Source organism: Sapajus apella, unplaced genomic scaffold, assembly GCF_009761245.1.
Source record: "Sapajus apella isolate SASKATOON/1434 unplaced genomic scaffold, GSC_monkey_1.0 scaffold17, whole genome shotgun sequence".
NCBI lineage: Eukaryota > Metazoa > Chordata > Mammalia > Primates > Cebidae > Sapajus > Sapajus apella.
The window spans coordinates 26,716,891-26,744,814 of record NW_022436957.1 but is presented as its reverse complement, the minus strand read 5'-3'; the positions used below and the strand labels follow the sequence as shown (position 1 = coordinate 26,744,814).

Here is a 27,924-nt window from a genome sequence, read left to right as displayed (position 1 = left end):
GGTTGATAAATTCAAAAAAGGTAATGTCAATCATATTACGAAGAGTATGTTTTTGCAATCCAAAAAAGCAAAGGCACACCATTTAAAAAAATAATCTGTGAATTTGGCTTTACAAAGGTATAAAAATTAAGTCACATCTGATAATTTTAAGTGTCTTACTTTTTATAACAAAGAGGAAAATTTAATTAAACTGGCTTTGCCCTGGAGAATCTGGGATGCGTGTTCACTTATAAAGAGAGAGTGTTAAGATTAGTTAATTAATGAAGTTGAGCATACAGTTGAAGAGATTGGGGTAAATTTATAAGTTTGTGTCATTCTGAGAGTTCTGTAAGTAGATGAGTTACTCATGTTGTGATTGAGAAAAAGAGATAAGAGAGCAACAACTAAAGATTCTGAGCCAAAGAAAGAGAATAGTATTGTTTATTCCAGCAGCCAGAGTGGCCTGTGTAACTGTAAGTTGCTTCTGAAGAGGGAGACTGCAAGGAAAATGCGTTGACTTGATTTGGAGTAGTTACAACTGCAGGATGAAGATGATACATATGGATGATCACTGAGGACCAGTTTCATGGCTGCATACCTTGCTGAAGCTGAAGTTCCTTCTGGAGATAATGAGTGGCAAATAAGAAAGTGCTTAGGTAGAAGAGCTTTTTAAAATCAGTTAACAGAAAACAGCAGACTAAATATGGAATTGAGCAGTAGGAAATGAAGTTAAGGTTTTACTTTCTTTCGGTATGCTGAGCTGGTATGGAGTTCCTCTGTTTCCAGTGCCTTCTCCCACTCCCAAATTTCACTGCTCCTCATGCACCCTGGTGTGTGGTGCAGCTTCGAGATTAAACCTCCAGCCTTCTGTCAGGGTGAAGCAGCAGGTGGCTGAGATGCTCAGCTGCAAGTGGGGGAGGTGTTTAGGGCTCTACAGACTTTCAACCAGTCCTTGTATTTTCAGTCACATTTCAGTCTTCAGAGAAGCCTGGAGCCTTTAATTTTCTGAGACTTCTTGGCTACATAAATTGGCATGCTTCTTGTTAGTTCCTCCCACTCCCTGCCCCAATCTCCTTGTCTCCCCAACAAAATTAATTTAGCTTGGGATTTCTGTGGTCTCCTAAATTGGTTACCAGCAGGTCATTTTCTAAGCCATCAAAATACTGGAGCTCTGATCTGTTCTCATCTCCTCTCCTGTTTTGTTAATTTTCTTTTGGGTAAATGCCATTTTTTTTAATTCATTTTCTATCATCCTAGTAGAGTTTCAGGAATAAAGAGAGACACATGAGCCTGCTCCATCTGCTGTGTTTAACTAGAAGTCCCAACACCCAAAGTCCTTCACAGGATGTGTAGGGCTCTGCAGTGGGCCTCCCCCTGCCTACCTGTCAGGCCTTATCTGTGCCCACTCTGCCTCCTTCCTCCCTGAGATTTCAGCAGTATTGGCCTTCTAGGGATTCTTAAAGGCTCACACTTTTCTCTGCTTTAGAGCTTTTTTGGTGTGTGTGTGTGTGTGTGTGTTTTTTTGTTTTGTTTTGGTTTTGTTTGTTTGTTTGTTTTTGCATATGCTGACCCATTACTCTGCTGTGTTCTTACCTGGCAAGCTCCCATCATCCTTCAATTCTTTGCTTTAATGTCACCTTCTCCAAGAAGTCTCTTTGACCTATGGTTCCCTATGTATACAGTCTCATCACTTCCTGTGTGTTTCCTTCACCATTTTACCACAGTACCTATGAATATTTGTTTGTTTGAGACAGAGTTTTGATCGTGTTGCCCGAGCTGGAGTGTAATGGCACGATCTCAGCCCACTGCAGCCTCCTCTTCCTGGGTTCAAGTGATTCTCCTGCCTCAGCCTCTCAGCCTCCCAAGTAGCTGGGATTACAGGCGCCTGCCACCACGCCAGGCTAATTTTTTGTGTTTTTAGTAGAGACGGGATTTCGCCATTTTGGCCAGGCTGGTCTTGAACTCCTGACTGCAGGTGATCTGGCCCGCCTCGGCCTCGCAAAGTGCTGGGATTACAGGCGAGCTGCTGTGCCTGGCCTACATATGAATATTTGATTATTCACCATCTCCTTTGCTACACTGCAAACTCAATAAAGGCAGAGATTTATTTTGGTTACCAGTGTATTCCATGTACTTGGCATGGTTCTTGGCATATAGTACATGCTCAATAAATAGTGAAAGGATAGATGAAAGGATTATGGATAGATGAAATGTGTTTTAAAAAGTTATAAAACAGTTCTGCCAAAAGAGTCTTTTTTAATCATTAGTATTATTTCAAATACATATTTAAATGTACATATATATGTTAGAAATATATAAAATATGTATTTAAAAATGTCATTTGTGTTATTTTAAATGCATTTAAAATATATAAAAATAATACTTATGATTTTTTAAAGATTAGGCAAAACTGCTTTGTAACTTTTTAGAAATTCATTTATCCTCATGGATCCATAATTATTATGGATTGTATATTTTATATATAATAAAGGTTTTGGGAATTAGAGCCCAGATCCTTCCACTTTTGAAGTTTGATTTAAAGAAACATAGCACAGCGGTATCTATATGAGTCAGCCCTCCATTATCTCGGGGAGAATTCAGGTCCCAGAAATTATACTTAAAATACATAGTTCTCCCGCAAAAAACTTTATTGGCTATTTGTTAAAGAAGCTACTTTCTCAACAAATCTTTTACCAGAGCAGCTAACAATGAGCAAAACTAATTTGAATTTCAGCTCTGCCACTATTACAGTGTTGCTAAGAAGTAGTGAGATTCTGCTGAGGAGGGCCAAGGAAGAGGTGCAAGCCAGAAGGGCCTTAAACATTCCATAGCCAGGATTTTGTGCTATCTTTTATATCACAGTTGAACTTCTCAATATTTTTTGGTTCATAACTTTTTTCTCTTTTCTTCCATTCTGAGTCTTCCCCATTTGTGCCATACTAGATACTTTATTGCTTCTCTCCATTTTTTAGAAGAATTTTAGAGAGTCATTGGTGACAAATAAGTAAAACTATGTCACATCTGGAAACATAACTTGATAGTAATTAGAAATTCACAGACTGCACTTTCTGAACTTCAGCCAAGTATGAATGCATAATTCCTGTTTGTGTGTAGGTTTATTTCCCCCCATTTGAGTAAAGCTCTCTGTTGATGATGAGGTTTTTATGAGTTTAGATTTTAAGAGGCCTCAAATATATCTAAAAAATTATAGACAAGTACTGATATGTTAGTGTTCCTCTTCTCTCAGCTAATTCTTTAAAGATGTGTTCTGGAATTCCTGGTCTGTTCCTGAAGAGCTCCCAATAATTCTAGACTTCTGAAGCAAGCCTGGATATTTTGGCTCAATTTGCTTTCAAGACAGACTTGATTTAAATTACTCAGTTTATCTCAAGCCTCATTAAGATCTGTGGTTCTTGTCTGTTCTAGTGAGTTTGAGCTGGCAGGAATAATACTTGTCATGCGAAAAGTCCATTAGAATCCTTCAGGAAGAGTGAGACTGGAAAATTGGAGACATATTATATTTTAAAATATGCCACCTTTCTATAATAGGAAAATAGGGGGAGACTGCCTTGTTTTGGCTTCTTGGGAAAATTTGGAAAATTAGTAAAATAGGCAGGCAGTAGTAGTTTAATACACATTGTATGCCAAGCACTGAATTTAGAACAATACTCCCCCAAAAGCATATGTGCTCTAAATTTTATTTTTCTCTTATGATCACCTGGGAGATTTGGATTAAATTTCTTCTGGGAAAGAGAGTTGGTATGAAGAAACAAAGACCACTATACCAATTTGTCTGTTGGAATAATCGTTAGCTATACAGCTCTTTCCACTCATAAAGTGAATGAGGTCATTATCATTCTTTCTAGCTAATAGATAGGCATATTGAAACATTAGGCCTTTCCAAAAAGTCTCCACAAGCCATTGGAAAGATAGACTAAAACACGCCCTGTTTTAAATTCTAGACCTTAAGTTTAGTCAGAGATAGTAGGATTTTTGCAGTATTATTAAAAGACAGAAACCAGCTATAAAATTGAAATGAAGGGACTTAACGTTTTCTTTCTGTAATATCTTTGGAATGCTTCCATGACTTTAAAATGCTGAGGTGTTTCTCACTATGTTTTCAAAAGCGTGTAACATACAGATTTGTGACACAAACTTGACCAGTTGTTCCTCTTTTCTGGTGAATTTTGGCACCTGCTACTTTTACACAGAGTGAAAGTGAAAGTCATAAAACAGAAATACTTACCAAAGTCAAGAAAAATGCATAGGCTAAACAAAGGGGGAAGAGAAGCCTATTACTTCTTTCATGTTTCAAAATAAAAGATGAATGGGCTATCACTTCGGTAGTTGGAAATTCTACTTGAGAAAGTAGGTGGTTTGATGTTTGCCCTTGTTCCTTACGTTTCTAGATTTCTCTATAGGCTAGCACCAGTCCTGGATAAAGTAATACAGGTTATGAAGAGAAATGTATATTTCAGCATTTTTATCCTTCTGAAGTGCGCTTTCACCCAGCTGCCATGGAAACATGGCATAACTGGTATCTTGGAGAGTCTCACTCCTCTTGAGTTCCGGCTATAAGAGCTAGTGAGCTCATTACAACTTGGATCAAAGTCCTGGAAAGTCAGCTCCCAGGCAAAGTAGAGACCAGTCTCTCATGGGGGATAGGAATGGGGGACTTTAGCTTTATTGAACTGCATACATACTTTGGCTACACAGTCATCCCAAGCTTTAGCCCAGGACAGTGTCACATTGTTCACAGCTGTATTACATCTTGAGGGTTCTGTGTGCATCCTACACACTTTCACAAGGCAGAGACTTATCTCTTCCAGCTGCAAGCCTGAGGGAGTGGTTCTGCAGATTCCTAGCAACACATGCAGACTCAAACAACACAGGCGGTTAACTCTCTTGAGTAGTAGGACTTTTAGGGCACCAGAACTCTGTTGCAATTCACTGACAGTTATCGGATATACATTTGTATGGCTTTGGTAGCATTGTGATGGAAACAAAACATTTTCCCTGCTACTTTTTTCTGGTATGCCTGAATCGCTGTTTGAGAATGGATTGGACTTTGGTGCATAGAAAACTGGTGTCAGAAGGCTTATTCACTGCAGTGGGTTGGGGGTAGGCTGAAAAGCTGTCAGGGAGGATTAACTAGAGGCAGAATGTGTCATAGTTAGAAGTATTTAGAAGGAGGAAAGTTTGAATGCTTTAGGGAAGCTGAGAGCACTGCTAGAGTGGAAACCTTCCAGAGGCTTGTCTCTGATACTGTTCCACACTAATATTCATGCCTTGAAAGAATCAGATCATTCTTGCCTCTCCCACTTGGATCTCCAGCTACTGGAATTTGCCAATTCTTGATATGAACTGTAAGATTTGGATGGAGCTTGTGACCTCATTTAGACCATTTGCTCTGAATGCTGAATAGAACCAGGGAAATGGGAAAAGAGAGTAGAATTGAGGTCATAAGAGAGGAATCTTATTTTTATGAAAGAAGAAAGATGGTAGGAAACTAGGCACATGGGTTAAGAGGCAGTGGAAAAGGAGGATTAGAAAGGGAAAAAAGAGAAACTTTGTGTCAGTATCTTCTACAAGATGTTTGGTTGTCACAAAACGAGCACTCAATACTTTTGTGTAAGTAAAGGAGTGAAAGAAACTTTGGGATTTGATGCTTATCCCTTAGAAACTGCTGCAGGCTGGTGTTAACGGGAACGGGATCTGTATTTGACCAAAAGTGCATTTCCATGCCTCTACATTGCTTATTTTATGAAGAGCCAAAGCGACTCAATTATGAATGTGTGTAAAGGAACTCCATACTAGCAAGTATAGGAAAAATCTGATGGTACTGGTGAATGCTGTTGCACCAATCTGGAGGCGGAGATGGGAATTGGTTTCTCATGGATTAATGCCACATGACAACTCATACCATGAGTTGGCTGAGATCACTTAAATGAGTAAGCAATGATAACTGGGCAAAAGAAACAAAAGAAAAACCACATGTTTTAGGGGAGACAGAATGAAGGATAATAGGAGGGACCCAAATAGATCAAGTGCTACTCACCAAAGGACAGCATCCAGGCAAATGTTAATTCTCTCCACAAAGCAATCTGTATATACAGCCTTTCAAGATACTCTGAAATGCTTTTAATTTATTGAATACCTTTTATTGGTATTTATCATAAACAAGAGACTCACCAATATATCCCAGAGGGGAAGTTTTGGTGTAATTGACTATAGTAGTTATTAAATAATCTATTAATAAAAGCCCACAAAATGGAATATAGAAAGATAGAAAAAAGACAACACAGGTTGGTGTCCAGAATTTGTACTTGAAGTTTAACAAGAAACTGTATTAAAATATGCATTTAAAGAATGTCCATATGAATCACCAGAGGATCTTAGTAAAATATTGATTCTGATTCACAGATCTGGGTGGGGCCTGAGATTCAGCATTTCTCATAGGCTCCAAGCAGATACTGATGCTGTTCTTCTGCAAATCACACTTTGACTAACAAGGACCCACATAGGTTCTCTGTAATAGGTGTTGGTAGTCACCTGTGGTTAGATGTAGGTGAGGACTGCCCTCTTAACCACCTCTCAGCTGCCAGGTTATAAGGAAAGCAAGTCTCAGAACAAGTTCTGTCAGTTATGAACATTTATTAGGCAATAGGTACAAAACAATCTTACAGCCTGTGCCAGAGACACAGTGAAGTCACAATTCTGTCTTTTGGGGTGCTTGGTGTGAGAGGCTCACAGTCTATATAGGCCACAGTCTTCTGTTAGAGTGGTTCTCAAAGTGTGGTCCCTGGACCGGCAGCATCAGCATTACCTGGAGACTTACTAGAAATTCACATTCCCAGGCCCTCCCCAGGCCCACTGAATTAGAAAATCTGGAGGTAGGGACTGGGAAATCTGCATCTTTAAACTATCCATTCCAGGTTGTTCTGATGTTTGCTCAAGTTTGAGAACCATTGTTCTAGCAGCAGGATTCCCTCAACCATCTAATTGAATTCTGGCAACTAAGAATCCAGTGAACCACAGCCGGACATTTTGGAATTCAGTCTAGGACACCATTTCTAAAGATGGAGAACCTACTGGATTCTTCTTAAACTTAATGTAAAGGCAGGGAATGTTTCTAAATGATTTTCAATAATCCTCATATTTTACAAACCACTAATATCACTAACACAAGCCCGTCTAACATTAATTAGGATAATTAATGAAACCCCTGGTGTAATAAGAGCTAAATATAACTGAATCACTTACAGTGGCCGCCTCTGGTGTGAGACTTTTTGATTAATTGCTAGCCAACCACCCTGGGAGTTCATTCCTGATTAAGACAACTGACCACCTCTACAGTGTAGCTTAAGCAACACACACATACATTATAGTGTACTGTTCATGTGAGGGTTTTTAAAGACTCTTAAAATTTACCTTATTAGGGCATAATTTAAACAGTATAAAATACTTCCATTTTAGGTGTACAGGTTGGGTTTTGGCAAATATGTGCACTTGTGTAGTCACCATGCCAATCAAGATATAACATTTCAATCACCTAGAAAACACCCTTGTGTTCCTTTGAGGTCAGTTACCTACTCCCACCGCACCCCAGGCTGCCATCTGGCACAGTTGCTGAGTTTTGTCTGTTCTAGAAGCGGATGTAAATGTAACCAAACAGTACGTACTCTTTTGTGCCTGGCTTCTTTTACCCAGCTTAATGTTTTTCAGATCAGTTCACATTGTTGCCTTATCAGTAGAGAGTTCCTTTTCATCACACAGTATATCCCATTGAATGACTTTACCACAATTTGTTTATCCATTGCCTTATTGGTTTCCAGTTTTTGGCTATTATGAATAAAGCTGTTATGGACATTCATGTACATCTTTTTGTGGACATACGTTTTATTCTGTGCAAATATCTGGGAAAAGAAGATTCGGGTCATAACATACATATATGTTTAATTTCATAAGACACTGACTGATTGGTTTTCCAAAGTTGTCATACATTCCCAACACACAGTGTATGAGAATTCCAGTTGCTCCATATCCTCACCAACGTTTGGTATTCCAATCTTTAAAAAATTGTATGCTGAATAGTTTCAAGTAAATTACAGATGTCGTTTTCTTTCCCCTAGTTTAAATTCAGACTTTATGTTTGGTCTCTGCAATGGCCATAAAGCTGAAAATGTTGACCCACGTGCCTTGGGTATGGATGGAATTATTGCTGTTTCCTAACACCTCATTAGAATTGGTTTTATAGGTGCCATTTGATTATGGCAGTTAGTCATGTATGTCAGTGTACTTTTTCTTTCTTTCATTCTTTTGTTTATTGATTCATTCAATTGGTCAGTCAGTCCATGATCTGTGTTAAACCAGCTTTTCAGAGAGCAGTTGTATGTTAAGTTGCTAGGGAAAAATGACAGTAGGTGACAGAGTTCTTATATTCAAGGAGATTCTTGGAGCTGGGTTCCTAAAATAAATGTAGCCCAGTATCTATCAAGGCTTGTGCAGACTTGAGTAAGAACATCACCTAAATATAGCTTCCTGCTAGGTGACGTGAGTCAGGGCTTGATAGACAGGTGACTGTAGAAACCACAGTAGCATACGTTGTTGTTGTTCTGTGCTGAACATCAGAATGATTGTACTGTAGAACATACAGCCAAATGTTTATTTTAATGCTAATTATATTTGAAAATACATATCACACACATAGACACATATGTTAGGTAAAAAAAAATACTCAAAATGTTAACAGTGCCTATTTAAAAGATTTATATAAACTTTTTTTGTAGAGATGAGGTCTCACTCTGCTGCCCAAGCTGGTCTCAAGCTCCTGGCCTCCAGCAGTCCTCACACCTTGGCCTCTTAATGTGTTGGGATTACAGGCATGAGCCACTGAGTCCAGCCAATTGTGCCTGTTTTGAGTTTATGGGATTGTGGATGATTTGAAAAAAAAAAAAAATATATATATATATATATATATACATAATGTCTAAGATATCCAAAGTGAGTATGTATAACATCTATAGTCAGAAAAAAATGTTACATTGCCACTTGATTGTTTAAGGTCTTATAGCTATTTAAATAATATATTTCTTGTTCTCTTTAATCTTGTGCAGCAAAGATTCACTACAGTAGATCCAGATTACTTTCTAGAAAAAAATAATCCCTGTCCATCTCTTTCCTCTTGGGAACAAGGACTACATGAATGCCCTTCAGGCTATTGCACTGTAGTCTTCACAGAACTAAGCTTTCCTCCTTGTCACAGGGCAAAAGGAATTATTTTTTCTTTCCCCACATTAACAGAATTTTACCACTGAAAGCTTGGAGCATAAACACAATATTTTTTCTAGGCTGTTTTTGTGGTGGTTGTAGTTATTGGCAAATCATTGGGGGGTTTTGTCTCTGCTTCCTGATGAAATAACAAATGATCTTTGTTTTCCCCCTTTTCAGCTGACCTGAATAATGTCAGGTTCTCAGCTTATAGGACTGCCATGAAACTCCGAAGACTGCAGAAGGCCCTTTGCTGTAAGTATTAGCCAGTACTTGAAGATCTTGATAATATGTCTTTACTTAGAACTAAAAGTAGGTTGGGTACATTTTCACTAGGAGAGGGGAGAAATGGATGTCACAATTCCTCTTGCAACATAGAATTCATTCTTTAATATATCCTTGGCCTAGAGTTTGCCTAGAATGTTTTATTTTTAGAAGCATTCCTGTCACTATTCCTCAGCTGCTGATGTTGAATTAAGATATTGCTAATTTTTATTTTCGAACTGTAATTACTTTATTTTCCATCCATAATTTAGTGAAACTTGCATTATCTCTTCTTGTTCTACCTTTGTTTTTTTTTTTCTTTTTACAAAATGTATTTACTACTAGAAGATGTGACTATCTTATCTAAACCAAAATTCATAGACTTGTGGTTTATTAGCTTGAATGCTAACATACAGATTAATGCTGTGGTAGAGGAAAAATGACAGAATTGCTTTCCTCCTTTTTTATCATACATCTGTGGAAAAATCCTGAAGTGTTATGCAGCTCTATCATGTCATCAGATAGTTTATGTATAACTCTCCTTTACCAACAAAGTGAATTATGATGTAATATTGTCTGAGGGTCTGTGTACATTGATGGCATGCCCATCAAACAGGCACAGTTTCTACTGTGATGGAACTTACAGTCTGACAAGGGATAACCATGGTGTTCATAAAATTTGTAGACATAAGCAAATGTATTAAGAATGTCTACAATTAGTAAAATATATATATATATATATATATATATATATATTGTTTCTGTTTTCAAGATCATTTCAATGTCACATATTTAGTTGTGCAACAGTGGGAACACCTAACTGTGTGGAATGAGATTCAGAGAATGTTTGTTTGAAGAGGTGATGTCTAAGCTAGGTAAGTCTAGAAGACTGTGCAGCTCTCTGTCTAAGGGGAGTGTTCTAGTCAGAAGGAAGAGCATCTGCTGAGGGGCCCAGAGAAAGCGTGACACATTCAGGAACTGGAAACATGTCAGTATGGCTAAAGCACAGAATTCCAGGGGAAAGGTCTATTGTAAAATAATAGGCTGGAGAGAGAAGCAGGAAGCAGATTGTGCAAGGTTTTTAAAACCCAAGTTAAGGAATTTAGAGGTCAGGGGATTTGGCCCCGGGGGTGACATAATCAGATTGTCGCTTAGGAAGATGATTCTTGCTGCGGAACAGAGTATGTATTGGTGCACTGTGGGAGTGACAGGAGCGAAAACTGTTGTAGTAATCTAAACCAGCAATGTGGTGGCCTGAATTAGCAGAGTAGTCATGGAGATAAGTGGAGAGAATTCAGAAATATTTAGGAATTGGATTTGACAGGCCTCAGTGATTCATTTGATGTGGTGCAGTGGTGTCCAATCTTTTGGCTTCTCTGGGCCACACTGGAAGAAGAAGAATTGTCTTGGGTCACACATAACATATGCTACACGAACAATAGCTGATGAGCTAAAAAAACAAATTGTAAAAAAAACTGATAATATTTTAGGAACGTTTACAAATTCATTTGGGCTCACTTGAAGTGGTCCTGGGCCGCATATGGCCCACAGGCCACAGGTTGGGCAAGCTTGATGTGGTGGGTGAAAAGGAGTCAAGGAAGACACTTAGGTACTTGGCTTGGGATATCAGGTGAGTGAAGGACTTGTCTGGTAAGGTTAGATGCGGAGCTATGGTGCTCAGGGAAAATATACAAACAATATTTAGGGATCATCAGCCTGTACGTGCTGCTTGTAACTGTGGAGAGGATGAGATAGCTCCAGGAAAGTGTAGAGTGAGAAGGGAAGAGTGATATAGGACACAGGATAAGCAACCTACCAAAGGAACTGCAGAGGAATGGCCAGCAGGAGAGAAGGAAAATTCCAAGAGGTTATAATGCCATATACTCCATGGGGAGACAAAGAACCCATCACCAGGGTCAGGTGTTGCTGGGATGTCAGGATGCAGTTGGGGAAAGTGCCAGTTGAATTTAGCAACAGTGAGGTCCCTAGTAACTTCGGTGAGATTTTAGAGGCACAGTGGGGGTGGTGTGGTGAGTTCAAAAGTGAATCAAAAGCAGAGAATTAGAGATGGTATGAATGATTCTCGGAGGAATTTGTTTATGAAGGGGAGAAGAGTGAGGTGGTATCTAGCTGGAGGGGACTGAGGAGTTAATGGAAATATATATACAGTCACGCATTGCTTAACATTGGTAATATGTTCTAAGAAATGTGTTGTTAGGCAATTTTGTTGTTGTGTCAATATAAGAGTGTACTATACAAACCTAGATGATATAGCCTAAATAGACACCTAGGCTGTATGACATAGCCTATTGCTCCTAGGCCATAAACCTGTACAGCATGTGACTGTTCTGAATACCATAGGCGGTTATAACACAATAGTAAGTATTGTGTATCTAAACATATTTAGACATAGAAAAGATACACTAAAAATATAGTATTATAATCTCATGGGCTCCCTGTCATATAGGCAGTCCATTGTTGACTGAAATGTCGTTATGTGGCACAATATGTGTATATAAATTTGTGTGTGTGTGTGTGTGTGTGTGTGTGTGTGTGTGTATGTGTGTATACAGTTGATCCTTGAACAACATGGGTTTGAATTGCTTGGGTCCACGTATATGTAGATTTTTTTCAATCAAATGCAGACCAAAAATATAGTATTCATGGGAATATATTTGTATGAGTATGAGAAGGTAGGGTGAGATTAAAATCACAGCCCCAGAGGAGATGATAAATAACGTGAGTTCTCAGAGAATATGGGCAGGTAATCCAGAGCCCAAGGGAAAGAAGAGATACCTCTCTTCCATTGAAATGGGCGGGGTAGGGGGAAGGATCTGTGCAGGTCCAGATAAAGAAGAAACCAGGTATCAGCAAGGTGAGGGATGTCTTCCTAAAGGCTTCCGTATTTTGCATGGAGAGGAGAGTCCCTGCAATGCAGTTAACAGCAGGAGATGATGAAGCTGAAGTTGGGCTTATCTTTGTGCAGAATAAGAGAGAGGGCAGAGTTGAGAACCAGCTGCATGAACCCAGAGGCAGCTGAGTGTTTCACGGTAGCACCAATCTGCAGGGGTGTAGTATTTCCCCAGGCACAGTTAGGAGCTAGATGCTTCCGTCCTGGGGTGGGCAGAGAACAGCTGGGCAAGAGAAGTGAGGATTTGGGCCAAAGAGTGATTAAAATGATACTGACAAGTCCCTGTTGGGTAGGAGAAACTATGAATGCATGTGGAAACTGATAATTAGCAGGTAGAGGAATCAAAAGGCTAACTCTTCAGGAGATGGGGAAGAAGTAGTAAAGGAACTGAAGGCCAAGAAGTTGTGGTCAGAGAGAATCATATGTGAACATTGAAGGTGTAACAGTTTGAGGTGATCAGATCTAGGATATGAGGTGTCAGATGTAGGGTAGATGTGAATTTCCATGGAGGTGAAATAGCAAGTTAAGGAACTGAGAGGCTAGAGTGATGCATGTTTCCCCAATGCCAATGTTTTTGTTGTTGTTGTTGTTGTTGTTGTTGTTTTGAGATGGAGTTTCGCTCCTGTTGCCCAGGCTGGAGTGCAATGGCGCGATCTAGGCTCACTGCAACCTCTGCCTCCCGAGTTCAAGCTATTCTTCTGCCCCAGCCTCCTCAGTAGCTGGGATTACAGGCATGCACCACCATGCCCAGCTAATTTTGTATTTTTAGTAGAGATGGGGTTTCTTCGTGTTGGTCAGGCTGATGTTGAACTCCCAACCTCAGGTGATCCTCCTGCCTCGGCCTCCCAAAGTGCTGGGATTACAGGCATGAGCCACCATGCCCAGCCTGCCAGTGTTGAAATCATCCAGAACTGGAGGGAGAACTGGGCAAAAGAGAAGGACCATGAACCCTGGCTGCCTGGTTTTCAGGAATAAAGGGGTTCAACCAGAGGATCTACAGAGGCTAGCAATAAGATAGTCAAGGAGTCACTTGGCATATGGTTCTTCCGTGAGATAGAGAAGAAATGCCCTGGAAGTGGAATTATTTGGAAAGAGAGACTAGGCCTTTCCCCTTCATTTTGGTATCCCCAATGCTTATCACAAAACCTGGCAGACAGCAGGGTTCAATACGTTTTCATGAAATGAATGCATGAGTGAAAATAAACCAAGGCTTCCATTTCCTTATAGACTGAAGTTAAAATTTTTCAGCTATATAGCTGCCAAGTTTAGGTAGTATTTAAAGGGCTTTCCAGGTCAAGGATTTCCTTAGGACCTGTGAATATATCATAGCTTAATGATATATTACATAATATATGATATGTATGATGATATATATATATATATATATATATATATATATATAATTAAAAAGTTGGGATGGAATTGAGTCAGGGGGCTGGATAGAGAAAGTTTTCTTGCCTCTTTTTCTCCTGCCCCTGCCCCATCCCAGAGGTACTGCTTTCCTTTAATAAAGGAGTAATTAGGCACTAGCTATTATGAAATGCTATAAAATATTACTGTGAGATCCTGAAAGTTCAAAAGATAACCAGTTGTTCCAGGTTATAATTTGAAAATCCCCAGAAATAGACCAGATAGAAAACCTTGTAATGACTGTTCCTTTCTAGAATGTCCATTTTCACCCTGGATTTAGGCATTATTTGATTTTCCTGTTCAAAATATAATTCCATTCACATATGTGTTTTATTGTCTGTCATTTCAACTTATATTAAAATTTCCAATAAATATAGGGAAAATGGGAGAATTTAATAATATACAAAATTTTGTCCATTTGAGGTGATAAACTTGTAATAAAGTTAAGCTCTGAATGTAGAATGATTTCTTTAAAGTTTCACTTTTAAATCAATTTGAAATTTTCTGCATTTCCTTTCTGAGTGTGACTTTTCTAATATGTGAAAAAAAATTCAGGTATGCCAAAATTAAGGTGCATTTATGTAAGTATTGATTCCCATTAATGCTAGGAGGATGCCATGTGTAGTAAGACTGTAGAATGAAGAGTTCACCCCATCCTTTCATTATTGAAAATATGTGTGGTCACATTGCTTACTAACTTTTCAATATGTAAGAATTTTCTCTTAATTTTATATTTGCTTTGATTTAGCTTCCAGGTTTTTGTCATTTCTAAGCCTGCAAAACCATTGATAAAGGGCTATTGTCTGCGGTACAGGCAAATAAAACTTGCCCTGGCTAGCTTTTCCTCCCAAAGGCACTTCTGTTAACTCTAACTTTAAGGAAAATTAATGATGTTATCTCAGTGATTTCCTGATGCCAATGAAGAGTTTGAATCACAGAGGCTTTGGAAATGTGCACTTCCACCTCTATTAAGCACTTGATCTTATTTTTTCCCTTCCCTATCAATGTTTCCATATTGCAGAAAGCCAAATGACACAATTTTATTCACTATAGAGAATTCACTATTTAAGTGGAGAGCATCACTGTTGGCCTATAATGTCCCCAGTTTATAATCAGTTAAATGTTGCATGACTCCTTACTGCCTCTCAACACATTGTGAATGAAAATTAAACTTGATAGAAAAGCAGGAACAAAGATAAAATCTTGGTAAGAAGGGTTTATAAGCTGCTTCATATAGCTGATACCCCATTGAAAGTTATGAAGAAGGTAATTTAAGCATTTTCTTTCTCCCTTTGTAGTTCTGATGACGTTCCATAGGTGTGTGGCTTCTAAAATTAAAAAGAGAGCCAACTTTTAAGAGCAGAAATAAAAATGCACTTAACAAAGCAAGTGTATTTAGTTTATTAATGTGTGGTGGGTTGGAAACAGCACAAACCATAGGGCTAAATAGACTGCAGTTGATAAATGTGACAAATATTCTGCAAACAATAAGAAATAGAGAACAATTTGCCTCTATTCAGCGACTAAAGTGTACATTATAGAGATTAGGTACAGCCTGGAGTTGTGTGAATAGTCACAGTTTCTGGACTTGCTCTCACCATGACAAACCAGGTAAAAAATGCACCGCCTTCTCTGTAAATGCACCTCACCTTTTAATAGTGCACTAAGGGTGACATTTGACAGGGTTCGGTTGCAAAACACGACTCTCAGGACCCACAATAACATGGCTTACATATCCATGCTCTATTGCCAAAAAAGGCTACATGACAACAACATTACTGTCAGGATATGGATTCACAGCCACAGGCTGCCTCCACAGCAAGGGATCTCTAGAGGCCAGTGTAATTATTTTCCCCCTCACGTACAAACATCTACTTTTTCCATATACCATATATTATTTTCCACATAGGTTAAAGGCCATGTTTCTGTTACTTCTGAGTTTAAGACAGCTTGAGGACACAGCCAGACCAATTTTCTCAGGTTATATGGCTTGACAGATATTGGTGTCCCAAAGAGGGAGGTCTCATAAGATGACCCATCTGTCTCCCAGTGCAAATACTGTAATCCTGTTTAAATGTTCCCCACTAGGGAAAGAATGATTGTCCCCCTGTCTTAATGCTAAAGATGTTAAAGAACACCTACTAGGTTCCATTTTCCAGTAATTATTGGTTCCATTCTCTAGCCGTCAACCTTGGCAGCTTGCCATCCTTATCCTTCCTCCTGGAATTGGATGCCCTGAAGTGCCCTTCTTGTACTAGGAAGTCTTTTTCATCAGTTTATCATTTTTCATTCAAAGCAAATTCTACCTGGCCAGATATCCCTAGCCCAGCTCCTAATTCTCCTGTTTCTTTTATTACAAGTGGATTCATGCCCTCTGGTCCACCAGACTTGTTGCCATTGAGAAAGAACATCTTTAATGGAAAATACACATGAGACACAAAAATGTGTCTAGGCTAAAATCTTATGAATATGAGTCACTCCTGAAAGGACTTTGGTTTGGATATGTCACAGAAATTTCTGTAGCTATCCATATCTGATTTCTAGCTTTTCAGTCGTGGGAAAGTAGGCCCACCAAGTTCAATTTAAATATCTGTCAGTGATTCAAGTTGTCCCAGTTGTCCCTCCACCCACTGATGGCTTTCCACACAGAGTAATGGGCAAATAGCTATTTTTTAAACACATAATATTATGACAGATACGATGTACAGCACATAAACCTTCTACCACATACCCAATACCTTTCCTAAACCTTCATCATCACAATTAATGGCTACACAGTGTTCATTGAGACTGTTATAAATCATTGTTCTTTAGATTTGACTAGGTAAATATTCCCTTGGTATTTCCTGACACAGATGATTAATAACAGATATGTCCGATGAAACAAGAACCAAAAGACATTAATTAATACTAACCAAAACCACATTAATATTGCTTCATGGTGGTGTAGTCGCAGTTAGAACTTGCATCTCATCATTCAGTATGTTGGGTAGGTTGGCTGACTCTCCCACTCACGTCTTGGCTCTTTCAAGGAGGAGGAGGTCTTAGCAGAGTCCTCCACCCCAAGAGGCATCTGAGTTTAAGCTAAGGGAGCATATTATTATCTTATTTTAAATCTCTCCCTAGATAGCAACATTATGTTAGGTTTTCTTTCCCTTTAAAAAAAAAAAATCTCGGCCAGGAATGGTGGCTCACACCTATAATCCCAGCACTTTGGAGGCCAAGGCAGGCAGATCACAAGGTCAGGAGTTCGAGACCAGCCTGGCCAATATGGTGAAACCCTGTCTCTGTTAAAAATATGAAAGTTATCCAGGTGTGGTGTTGCATGCCTGTAGTCCCAATTACTCAGAATTCCTTGAACCTGGGAGGCAGAGGTTGCAGTGAGTCAAGATTGTGCCACTGCACTCCAGCCTGGGCGACAGAGAGAGGCTCTGTCTCCAAAGAAAAAAAGAAAAAAAAAAAAAAAAAAACAGAAAACCATTTTGACTGGGTGCGGTGGTTCACGCCTGTAATCCCAGCACTTTGGGAGGCTGAGGTGGGCGGATCACCTGAGGTTGGGAGTTCGAGACCAGCCTGACCAACATGGAGAAACCCCATCTTTACTAAAAATATAAAGTTAGCTGGGCGTGGTGGCACATGCCTGTAATCCCAGCTACTCAGGAGGCTGAGGCAGGAGAATCGCTTGAACTTGGGAGGCAGAGGTTGCGGTGAGCCGAGTTCACACCGTTGCACTCCAGCCTGGGCAACAGGAGTGAAACTCCATCTCAAAAAAAAAAAAAAAAAAAAATCTCTTTGGTGGCTTCCTTCCCCTTGCAACACTCTCACCTTTTTCCTTTTATCATTAATTTTAAGCCAAACCTCTTCTCTGGCCGGACACACACGCACTCCCCCCCCACCCCCCCACCCCCAGTTCCCAACTCATGAAGTTTCAACTTAACAATTTGTCGACTTTACAGTGATGCAAAGTGATATGCATTCAATAGAAACTGTACTTCTAGATTTGAATTTTGATCTTTTTCCAGGTTAGTAATATGCAGTATGATACTCTCTCCCCTTGCTAGGCAGCAGCCCTGAGCCTCAGCTCCCATTCAGCCACAAGATCATGAGGGTAAACAACGGACACTTTACTGTGTACTGCGTTGCTACATAATTTTGCCCAACTGTAGGCTGATGTAAGTGTTCTGAGCACATTAAAGGTAGGATAGGCTAAGCTGTGAGTTTCAGTTAGGTGTATTAAATGCAGTTGTGACTTAAACATTTTCAACTTACAGTGGGGTTTATAACCCCTCCATAAGTTTAGTAACATCTTTGTGCCCCTGGGATTCAGCTCTGGGCTAGTCCACACTTAGTTGGTAGCAAGATAAGACATTCCAGGTCTTCCCTTTTAGTCACTTCCCAATGATAAAAGATTGGATCAGTGCAGAGAAATGGTGCTAGCCTGTGCACTAGATGACAAAATATTTGTGTGACAGCTTCAATTAGGCAAGGCACAGAGAAGGAGTAATCTGTTCCATTGATCCTTCTGGAATTCTTGTGCTTAAATACCAACTAATAGCCATGGTATCTTATTTTGGAATATTACCAGCCTTTGAAACTCTTAATTATAGCTTCAGTTCAGGGACTACTGGGTCTGGCATCAAAAAAGAAAACTAGTGTCGTTCAAAATAACTGTAAGTGCCCCACTCCAACTATCTTTTTTTTTTTTTTTGAATTTTAACTAAATTTCTATTTATTTTGTATTTGTATAATTTAAGGCACACAAGTACAGTTTATTACATGGATATATTGAATGGTGGTGAAGTCTGAGCATTTAGTATAATCATCACTTAAATAATGAACATTGTAACCATTAAGCAATTTCTGATCTCTCTTTCCACTCCCACTCTCCTACCCTTTGGAGTCTATTGTTCCATACTCTATATTCATGGGTACACATTATTTAGCTCCCATTTATAAGTAAAAACATGTGATATTTTTCTTTCTGAAATTCCAACTATCTTTTTAAGTCTAATTGGTCTCACAGGTGTAGCCCATTTATCAAAAATGAGAGTTGCTTCGGTTTTTTGGTTGGAACTCCACCTACAGGCCAGAGAGGGTGAAGCCCAATGGAAAAAAAATTCTGAACTTATATTAGCTTTTGCTAACCCAACCAAGGAATTGAATTTTTGTAGCAGCCTTGCCATCAGTTTGCGATTGCCTCCTAATCCATTTTGTTAACTTCTTAGGTTCAACTTCTCTCACTTCCGGTTTCCACTATAAAATTGTACCATCGGTAACCAATGTCAAAGCCTGTGTTACTTCCAACCAAGGGTAGCTTGTTGAGCAACTTCAAAGATTCTTTGTCATCCCTTTTACCAGAATCGTCTTTTTTCTTTCTAAATAATGCCTTAGTCATACTTTTAAGCTAAGAATGAATTGGAGGTCTTTTAAACAATCTCACTTCCAACACTGACTGCCCTGACCATGGCAGTTAGACAGGGTTCAGTTGCTAAAGAGGACTCACAGGACCCAAATGACAGTGCTTACGAATCTAGAGTTCTTTGCAGAAAGAGGATGCAGTATACCCACAACATCAGAACCAGAATATGTGTCACAGCCACAGGCTGCCTCACAGCATAGGGTCCAGAGAGGACAGGTACAAGCTATAATTGCCCTCTGTCTACAAGAGTCACACCAAGATATATTTTCTCTCCTGGATCAAGAGCTGCTGATGTGAGGACAGTGAGCACAAAATCCCTTGGAAGCCAGGGAGCACAAAGTAGAGTTTCAGCCAGGGTTTCTTATATCCTGCCAGTAACCTAGGCGTTCTATTCCCATGTAACCAGCCTCAAACTCAGTGGCTTCCACGGGACTCACTGTGCACGGGTAGAAATGGTCAATGTGATTGTTAGCAATAAACAGTGGTGATAACCTGTAACCCGTGGCTACACATCCACACAGTAAGTCACTTTGAAAAGAAAGTGCTTTGACCAGGGCTCTGCACTGTGTAGATATTTTAGCAAGGCATCTTGTGCCAACTCCAGCCCCTCTGGAATTAACCCTTACTGCACAGACAGCTACATCAAAGTACATAGTACAAAGATTTGCTGGGGAAGTCCTTCAGCCATAAGTGTAAGCTGCCTGTAAAATGGCATGCCTGGGCAAGAAAAATCAGCAAACACACAGCATTTCTTCCACCGTTACTCCGGTTTTTCTGTTTCTCTGCAGAAAGAGAAACAGAAATTAGGTCACAGAATTGTTTATATATCAACATAGAATATCCCAGTTGACCTATAGGATGAACTTGGGGTTATATAGACACCATGAGACTTACTTTTTTTTTTTTTTTAACCACTAACCCACATTGTGGTGCTTCTATTTTGTCCTGTTGTCATTAGCATGGAATGCAGAATGGTTTTTCTTTTTTGTAAAGTCACTAAGGACACTTTCTGCCACCCGCTGTTCCCCCTTACAATATGTACCTCCATGAGAAATCAGAAAACCTAGGTATCCTGCCATAACACCTGGAGTGAGTCACCATGTCTCTGGTCTCTGTTGTCTCAACTACGGAATGATTTTAAAGCAACCTTCTAGCTCGAAGAGTCTATCATTCTGTTAAAAAACAACAACAAAAAAAAAAACAAACAAAAAATCTATCTTACGTAGAAAGGAATAGAAGGAGATAGCTACTGTGGCATAGATGGAAAAGAAAAGAATTAGCTTTTGAACCTAGAAGGTTGAGAATATGATTAGACACAGCCAGAGCCTCAGGAACCATTAGTGGGATCCTTGTGCTGAAGTCCTGCCTGTCCCCCTCCAACATTGTCTGCTTTTTTTGCGCAGCAAAGTGGATCCTGGAGAATCAGCCATTTTTGTCCTGGCCCCACCCTCTCTCACCCCCATAGCACTCAAATGTAAGGTCCCACCACGTGGTCCCCATTTTTCTTTTTTCTTTTTTTAAATTGTACTTTAAGTTCTGGGGTGCATGTGCAGATCTTGCAGGATTGAGACATAGGCATACACATGCCATGGTGGTTTGCTGCCTCCATCTCCCCGTCACCTACATGAGGTATTTCTCCTAATGTTATCCCTCCCCAATCTCCCCACCCCCTGCTATCCCTCCCCTAGCCCCCTACCCTCAACAGACTCCAGTGTGTGATGTTCCCCTCCCTGTGTCCATGTGTTCTCATTGTTCAACACCCACTTATGAGTGAGAACATGTGGTGTTAGTTTTCTGTTCTTGTGTCAGTTTGCTGAGAATGATGGTTTCCAGATTCATCCATATCTCTGCAAAGGACATGAACTCATCCATTTTTATGACTGCATAGTACTCCATGGTGTATATCTGCCACATTTTCTTTATCTAGTCTATTTTGGATGGGTACTTGGGTTGGTTCCAAGTCTTTGCTATCGTAAACAGTGCCGCAGTGAACATACACGTGCCTATGTCTTTATAATAGATCAATCTGCTGGGTCAAATGGTATTTCTAGTTCTAGATCCTTGAGGAACCGGCTACACTGTCTTCCACAATGGTTGAACTAATTTACACTCCCACCAACTGTGTAAAAGCATTCCTATTTTCCACATCCTTTCCAGCATCTGTTGTCTCCAGATTTTTTTAATGATCAGTATTCTGACTAGCATAAGATGGTATCTCAATGTGGTTTTGATTTGCATTTCTCTAATGATCAGAAATGATGAGCATTTTTTAATATGTTTGTTGGCTACATAAATGTCTTCTTTTGAAAAGCGTCTGTTCATATCCTTCACCCACTTTTGAATGGATTTGTTTCTTTTTTTCTTGCAAATCTTTAGTTCTTTGTAGATTCTGGATTTTAGCCCTTTGTCAGACGGGTAGCTTGCAAAAATTTTTTCCCATTCTGTTGGTTACCGGTTCACTATATGATTGTTTCTTTTGCTGTGCAGAAGCTCTTAAGTTTAACTAGATCCCATTTGTCTATTTTGGCTTTTGTTACCAAAGCTTTTGGTAGTCATGAAGTCCTTCCCTATGCCTATGTCCTGAATGGTATTGCTTAGGTTTTCTTCTAGGGTTTTTATGGTAGTAGGTATGATGTTTAAATTTTTAATCCATCCAGAGTTAATTTTTGTATAACGTGTCAGGAAGGGGTCCAATTTCAGCTTTCTGCACATGGCTAGCCAGTCCCAACATTTATTAAACAGGGAATGCTTTCCCCGTTGCTTTTGTCTGGTTTGTCAAAGAGCAGATGGTTGTAGATGTGTGGTGTTACTTCCGAGGCCTCTGTTCTGTTCCATTGGTCTATATCTCGGTTTTGATACCAGTACTATGCTGTTTTGATTACTGTAGCCTTGTAATGTAGTTTGAAGTCAGGTAGCATGATGCCTCCAGCTTTGTTCTTTTTGCTTAGGGTTGTCTTGGCCATGGGGCTCTTTTTTGGTTCCATATGAAGTTTAAGGTGGATTTTTCGAGTTCTGTGAAGAAGGTCATTGGTAGCTTGATGGGGATAGCATTGAATCTATAAATTACTTTGGGCAGTATGGCCATTTTCATGATACTGATTCTTCCTAACCATGAACATGTAATGTTTTCCCATCTGTTTGTGTCCTCTCTTATTTCCTTGAGCAGTGGTTTGTAGTTCTCCTTGAAGAGATCCCTCATATCCCTTGTTAGTTGTTTTCCTAGGTATTTTATTCTCTTTGTAGCAATTGTGAATGGTAGCTCACTCATGATTTGTCTCTCTGTTTGTCTGTTATAAGAATGCTTGTGATTTTTGGACATTGATTTTGAATCCTGATACTTTGCTGAAGTTGCTTATCATCTTAAGGAGATTTTGAGCTGAGACGATGGGATCTTCTAAATATACAATCATATCATCTGCAAATAAAGACAATTTGACTTTCTGTTTTCCTAATTGAATACCCTTTATTTCTTTTTCTTGCCTGATTGCTCTGGCTAGAACTTCCAATATGATGTGGAATAGGAATGGTGAGAGAGGGCACCCTTGTCTAGTGCCAGCTTTCAAAGAGAGTCTTTCCAGTTTTTGCCCATTCAGTATGATATTGGCTGTAGGTTTTTCATAAATAGCTTTTATATTTTGAGATACAGTCCATCGATACCTAGTTTATTGAGAGTTTTTAGCATAAAGCGCTGTTGAATTTTGTTGAAGGCCTTCTCTGCATCTATTGAGATAATCATGTGGTTTTTGTCTTTATGTGGTGGATTATGTTTATAGACTTGCATATGTTGAACCAGCTTTGCATCCGCCAGATGAAGCCTAGTTGATCGTGATGGATAAGCTTTTTGATGTGCTGTAGCATTTGGTTTGCCAGTATTTTTTTTTCATTTTTTTTATTTTTTAAAAGATGGGGTTTCACCATGATGGCCAGGCTGGTCTTGAACTCCTGACCTCAGGTGATCCACCCACCTCGGCCTCCCAAAGTGCTAGGATTACAGGCATGAGCCACCCCTTTTGCATCGATGTTCATAATGGATATTGGCCTGAAATTTTCTTTTTTAGTTGTATCTCTGCCAAGTTTTGTTATCAGGATGATGTTGGTCTCATAAAATGAGTTAGGGAGGATTCCCTCTTTTTGTATTGCTTGGAACAATTTCAGAAGGAATGGTACCAGTTCCTCTTTGTATGTCTGGTAGAATTAGGCTGTGAACCCATCTGAACCTGGACTTTTTTTTTTTGGTTAGTTGGCCATTAATTGCTGTCTCTACTTCAGACCTTGTTAATTGGTGTATTCAGGGATTCAGCTTCTTTCTGGTTTGGTCTTGGGATGGTATAAGTGTCCAGGAATTTATTCATTTCTTCTAGATTTACTGGTTTATGTGCATAGAGTTGTTAGGAGTAACCTCTGGTAGTAGTTTGTATTTCTGTGGAATCGTTGGTGATATCCCCTTCGTCATTTTTAATTGCATCTATTCAATTCTTCTCTCTCTTATTTTTTATTAGTCTGGCTAGTGGTCTATCTATTTTGTTGATCTTTTAAAAAAAACCAGCTTCTGGATTTATTTATTTTTTTTTTGAAGGGTTTTTTGTGTCTGTCTTCTTCAGTTTTGCTCTGACTTTAGTTATTTCTTGTTTTCTGCTAGTTTTTGAGGGTTTTTTTTTTTTTAATCGTCCTCCTCTAGCTCTTTTAATTTCGACAATAGGGTGTTTATTTTAGATCTTTCCTCATTTCTCATGGGCATTTAGTGCTGTAAATGTCCCTCTAGACACTGCTTTAAGTGTGTCCCAGAGATTCTGGTACGTTGTGTCTTCAGTCTCATTGGTTTTGAAGAACATCTTTATTTCTGCCTTAATTTCATTATTTATCCAGTTGTCATTCAGGAGGAGGTGGTTCAGTTTCCATATAGTTGTGTGGTTTTCAGTGAGTTTTTAATCTCAAGTTCTAATTTGATTGCACTGTGGTCTGAGAGACTGGTTGTTATGATTTCTGTTCTTTTGCATTTGCTGATGGGTGATTTACTTCGAATTATGTAGTCAGTTTTAGAGTAAGTGTGATGTGGTGCTGAGAAGAATATGTATTCTGTAGATTTGGGGTGGAGTGTTCTGTAGATGTCTGTTGGGTCCACTTGGTCCAGATCTGAGTTCAAGTCCTGGATATCCTTCTTAATTTTCTGTCTCATTGATCTAATATTGACAGTGGGGTGTTAAAGTTTCCCATTATTATTGTGTGGGAGCCTAAGTCTCTTTGTAGGTCGTTAGTAACTTGTTTTACGTATCTGGGTACTCCTGTATTGGGTGAATATATATTTAGGATAGTTAGCTCTTCTTGTTGTATTGATCCATTTACCATTATATAATGCCCTTCTTTGTCTCTTTTGATCTTTGTTGGTTTAAAGTCTGTTTTATCAGAGACTAGGATTGCAACCCCTGCTTTTTTTTTTTTTTTTCCTCTCTATTTGCTTGGTACATCTTGCTCCATCCCTTTGAGTCTATGTGTATGTTTGCACGTGAGATGGGTCTCCTGAATACAGCACAGAGATGGTTCTTAAGGCTTATTCAATTTGCCAGTCTGTATATTTTGATTGGGACATTTAGCCCATCTACATTTAAGGTTAATATTGTTATGAATAAATTTGATCCTGCCATTTTGATACTAGCTGGTTATTTTGCCTCTTAGTTGATGCAGTTTCTTCATTGTGTTGATGGTCGTTACCATTTGGTATGTTTTTGCAGTGGCTGGCACTGGTTGTTCCTTTCTGTGTTTAGTGCTTCCTTCAGGAGCTCTTGCAAGGAAGGCAGGCCTGTTGGTGATGAAATCTCTCAGCAATTGCTTATCCATAAAGGATTTTTTTTCTCCTTCACTTATGAAGTTTAGTTTGGCTGGATATGAAATTCTGGGTTGAAAGTTATTTTCTTTAAGGATGTGGAATATTGGCCTCCACTGTCTTCTGGCTTGTAGGGTTTCTGTCGGGAAATCTGCTGTGAGTCTGATGGGCTTCCCTTTGTGGGTAACCCGACCTTTCTCTCTGGCTGCCTTTAGCATTTTTTCCTTCATTTCAACCCTGGTAAATCTGACAATTATGTGCCTTGGGGTTGCTCTTCTTGAGGAGTATCTTTGCGGTGTTCTGTTTATTTCCTGGATTTGAATGTTGGCCTGCCTTGCTTGGTTGGGAAGTTCTCCTGGGTAATATCCTGAAGAGTGTTTTCTAGCTTGGATTTATTCTCCCTGTCACATTCACGTATATTGATCAAACGTAGCTTAGGTCTTTTCACATAATCCTGTATTTCTTGGAGACTTTGTTCATTTCTTTTCACTCTTTTTTCTCTAATCTTGCCTTCTCATTTTATTTCATTGAGTTGGTCTTCAATTTCTGATATCCTTTTTTCTGCTTGATCTATTTGGCTTTTGAAACTTTTGTATCCTTTGCAAAGTTCTTGTGCTGTGTTTTACAGCTCCCTCAAGTCGTTTATGTTCTTCTCCAAGATGGTTATTCTAGTTTGCATTTCATCTAGCCTTTTTTCAAGGTTCTTAGTTTCTTTATATTGGGTTAGAACATGTTCCTTTAGTTCAGAGAGGTTTGTTATTACCCACCTTTTGAAGCCTGCTTCTGTCAATTGGTCAAACTCATTCTCCATCCAGTTTTGTTCCTTTACTGGTGAGAAGTTATGATCCCTTGAAGGAAGAGAGTCATTCTGGTTTTTGGTGATTTCATCCTTTTTGTGCTGGTTTCTTCCCATCTTCGTGGATTTATCTACCTTTAGTCTTTGAAGTTGGTGACTTTTGGATGGGGTCTCTGAGTGGACATCCTTTCTGTTGATGTTGAAGCTATTTCTTTCTGTTTCTTAGTTTTCCTTCTAACAGTTAGGCCTCCCTGCTGCAGGACTGCTGGAGGTCCACTCCAGACCCTGCTTGCCTGGAAATCACCTGCAGGGGCTGCAGAACAGTAAGAGTTGCTGCCTGTTCCTTCTTCTGGTATCTTCATCCCAGAAGGGTACTCACCAGATGTCAGCCAGAGCTATCCTTTATGAGGTGCCTCTTTGGATATATGGGGGTCAGGGAGATGCTTCAGGAGGCAGTCTGTCCCTTATCAGAGCTCCAGTGCTGTGCTGGGAGCTATGTTGTTCCATTCAGAGCTGCTGGGCAGGGACGTTTAAGTCTGCTGCAGCAGAACTCACAACATGGTTCCTATTTTTCAGTGGCTTCAAAGCCTATATAGCATCCTCTACTGTAAACATAATTTAGAAAGTGAGGATGTATTGGAATACCTGTGTTTTATATAGCTTTAAAAGTCTATCTATTAGTGAATACACACACACACACACACACACACACACACACACACACACACATAATGGAAATATCTAGCTTAAGGAAAAAATGATTTTACACAACTGTATCTGATGGTCCTTATTGAGGGTCCTAGAAACAGCTAATCATTGCATTTCATGTTTCATCACAAAATCTAGGTGTGTTCTTTAAGATGCTCTTTTGAAAAGTGTATGCATGACAATTAAATGGTCCCTATCGATAATCTCACCTTGTTTTCAGGTCCAGAGCATGTCTTGTGTATACCTCAATAGAAGTCTTTTCAAAATAGTTTAATGAAAGTTGAATTCTGTGTGCTATGTTTGTTTAGGGAAATGTGTTCTTCAGTCTTCTGTGATGGATTGTTTTGTGTTTAACCACATCCAGTTTTAGCAGAGCACACTACAAAGTATTTCTCTCCTAACTCATCTTCTGCTCCTGTAATTTCAGAGCACTTGCTTTGCTCCTGTCTGGAGCTATTTATACTCAAAATTTTCTGTTTATGTGTTACCCATTCACCTGTACAGAAATAAGAGCAGGCCCAATAAAATGCAATTCATTGAATTTTTTTTCTTTGTTCATTTCCATCACATGGATAAATAAGACCCTTAATACAACAGTGATTCAAAAACTTCTCACTAGTTACTTCTTAAATGCCTGGATCAGAGTCAAAATATTTATTAAAGCAGTGTAACAAAAAAGAAAATAATAGAAAAACTTCAAACCACCCATAACTTCCTTCATTATATAAGGAAACATGTTGGTAATATTGGTGTTTGGAAGAAATCCATTCCTCTCTTCCAATAATGGAACTGGTATACTGTGTTTCTAAATGTTCCTGCTACGTGCACGTGAGGATGCACCATCTGAGGAAAACAAGCACACCGAAGAGAGAGAGAATAAAAGTTTCAGTCTTTTGTCTCTGGAGCTCTCTCCAGCCTCCCATGCAGTCCTCTTTCAGCCCTTCCTTTCTCACATCCTCCCATCCTTCTGCCTCCTTGCATTGCCTTTTTTCCCCCAAGACGGAGTCTTGCTTTCTTGCCCAGGCTGGAGTGCAGTGGTGCCATCTTGGCTCACTTCAACCTCTGCCTCCCAGGTTCAAGTGATTCTCCTGCCTCAGTCTCCTAAGTAGCTGTGATTACAGGCACACACCACCACACGCAGCTAATTTTTGTATTTTTGGTAGAGACGGGGTTTCACCATGTTGGCCAGACTGGTCTCAGACTCCTGACATTGTGATCTGTCCACCTTGGCCTTCCAAAGTGCTCAGATGACAGGTGTGAGCCACCAAGCCCAGGCCTCTGCTTTTTAAAATTCTTTTTTATTTGTCTCACTTGACTCCTCAGATCAGTATTCCAAGTTATTTTCC

At 39.4% G+C, this 27,924-nt stretch overlaps 1 protein-coding gene across 18 annotated transcripts in view; it reads left to right on the top strand.

The window, feature by feature from the left end:
• DMD (dystrophin) overlaps positions 1-27,924 on the top strand; it is a 2,282,798-nt gene that overhangs the window by 2,157,945 nt on the left and 96,929 nt on the right. For 17 of the 18 annotated variants that reach the window (XM_032285804.1, XM_032285805.1, XM_032285797.1 and 14 more), the window contains one exon: positions 9,430-9,504. In XM_032285804.1, the coding sequence (XP_032141695.1) occupies positions 9,430-9,504 (75 nt within the window). Of the gene's footprint in view, positions 1-9,429; positions 9,505-15,657; positions 17,001-27,924 lie in introns of those variants that run through there. The other variant, XM_032285807.1, reaches the window with a different exon arrangement.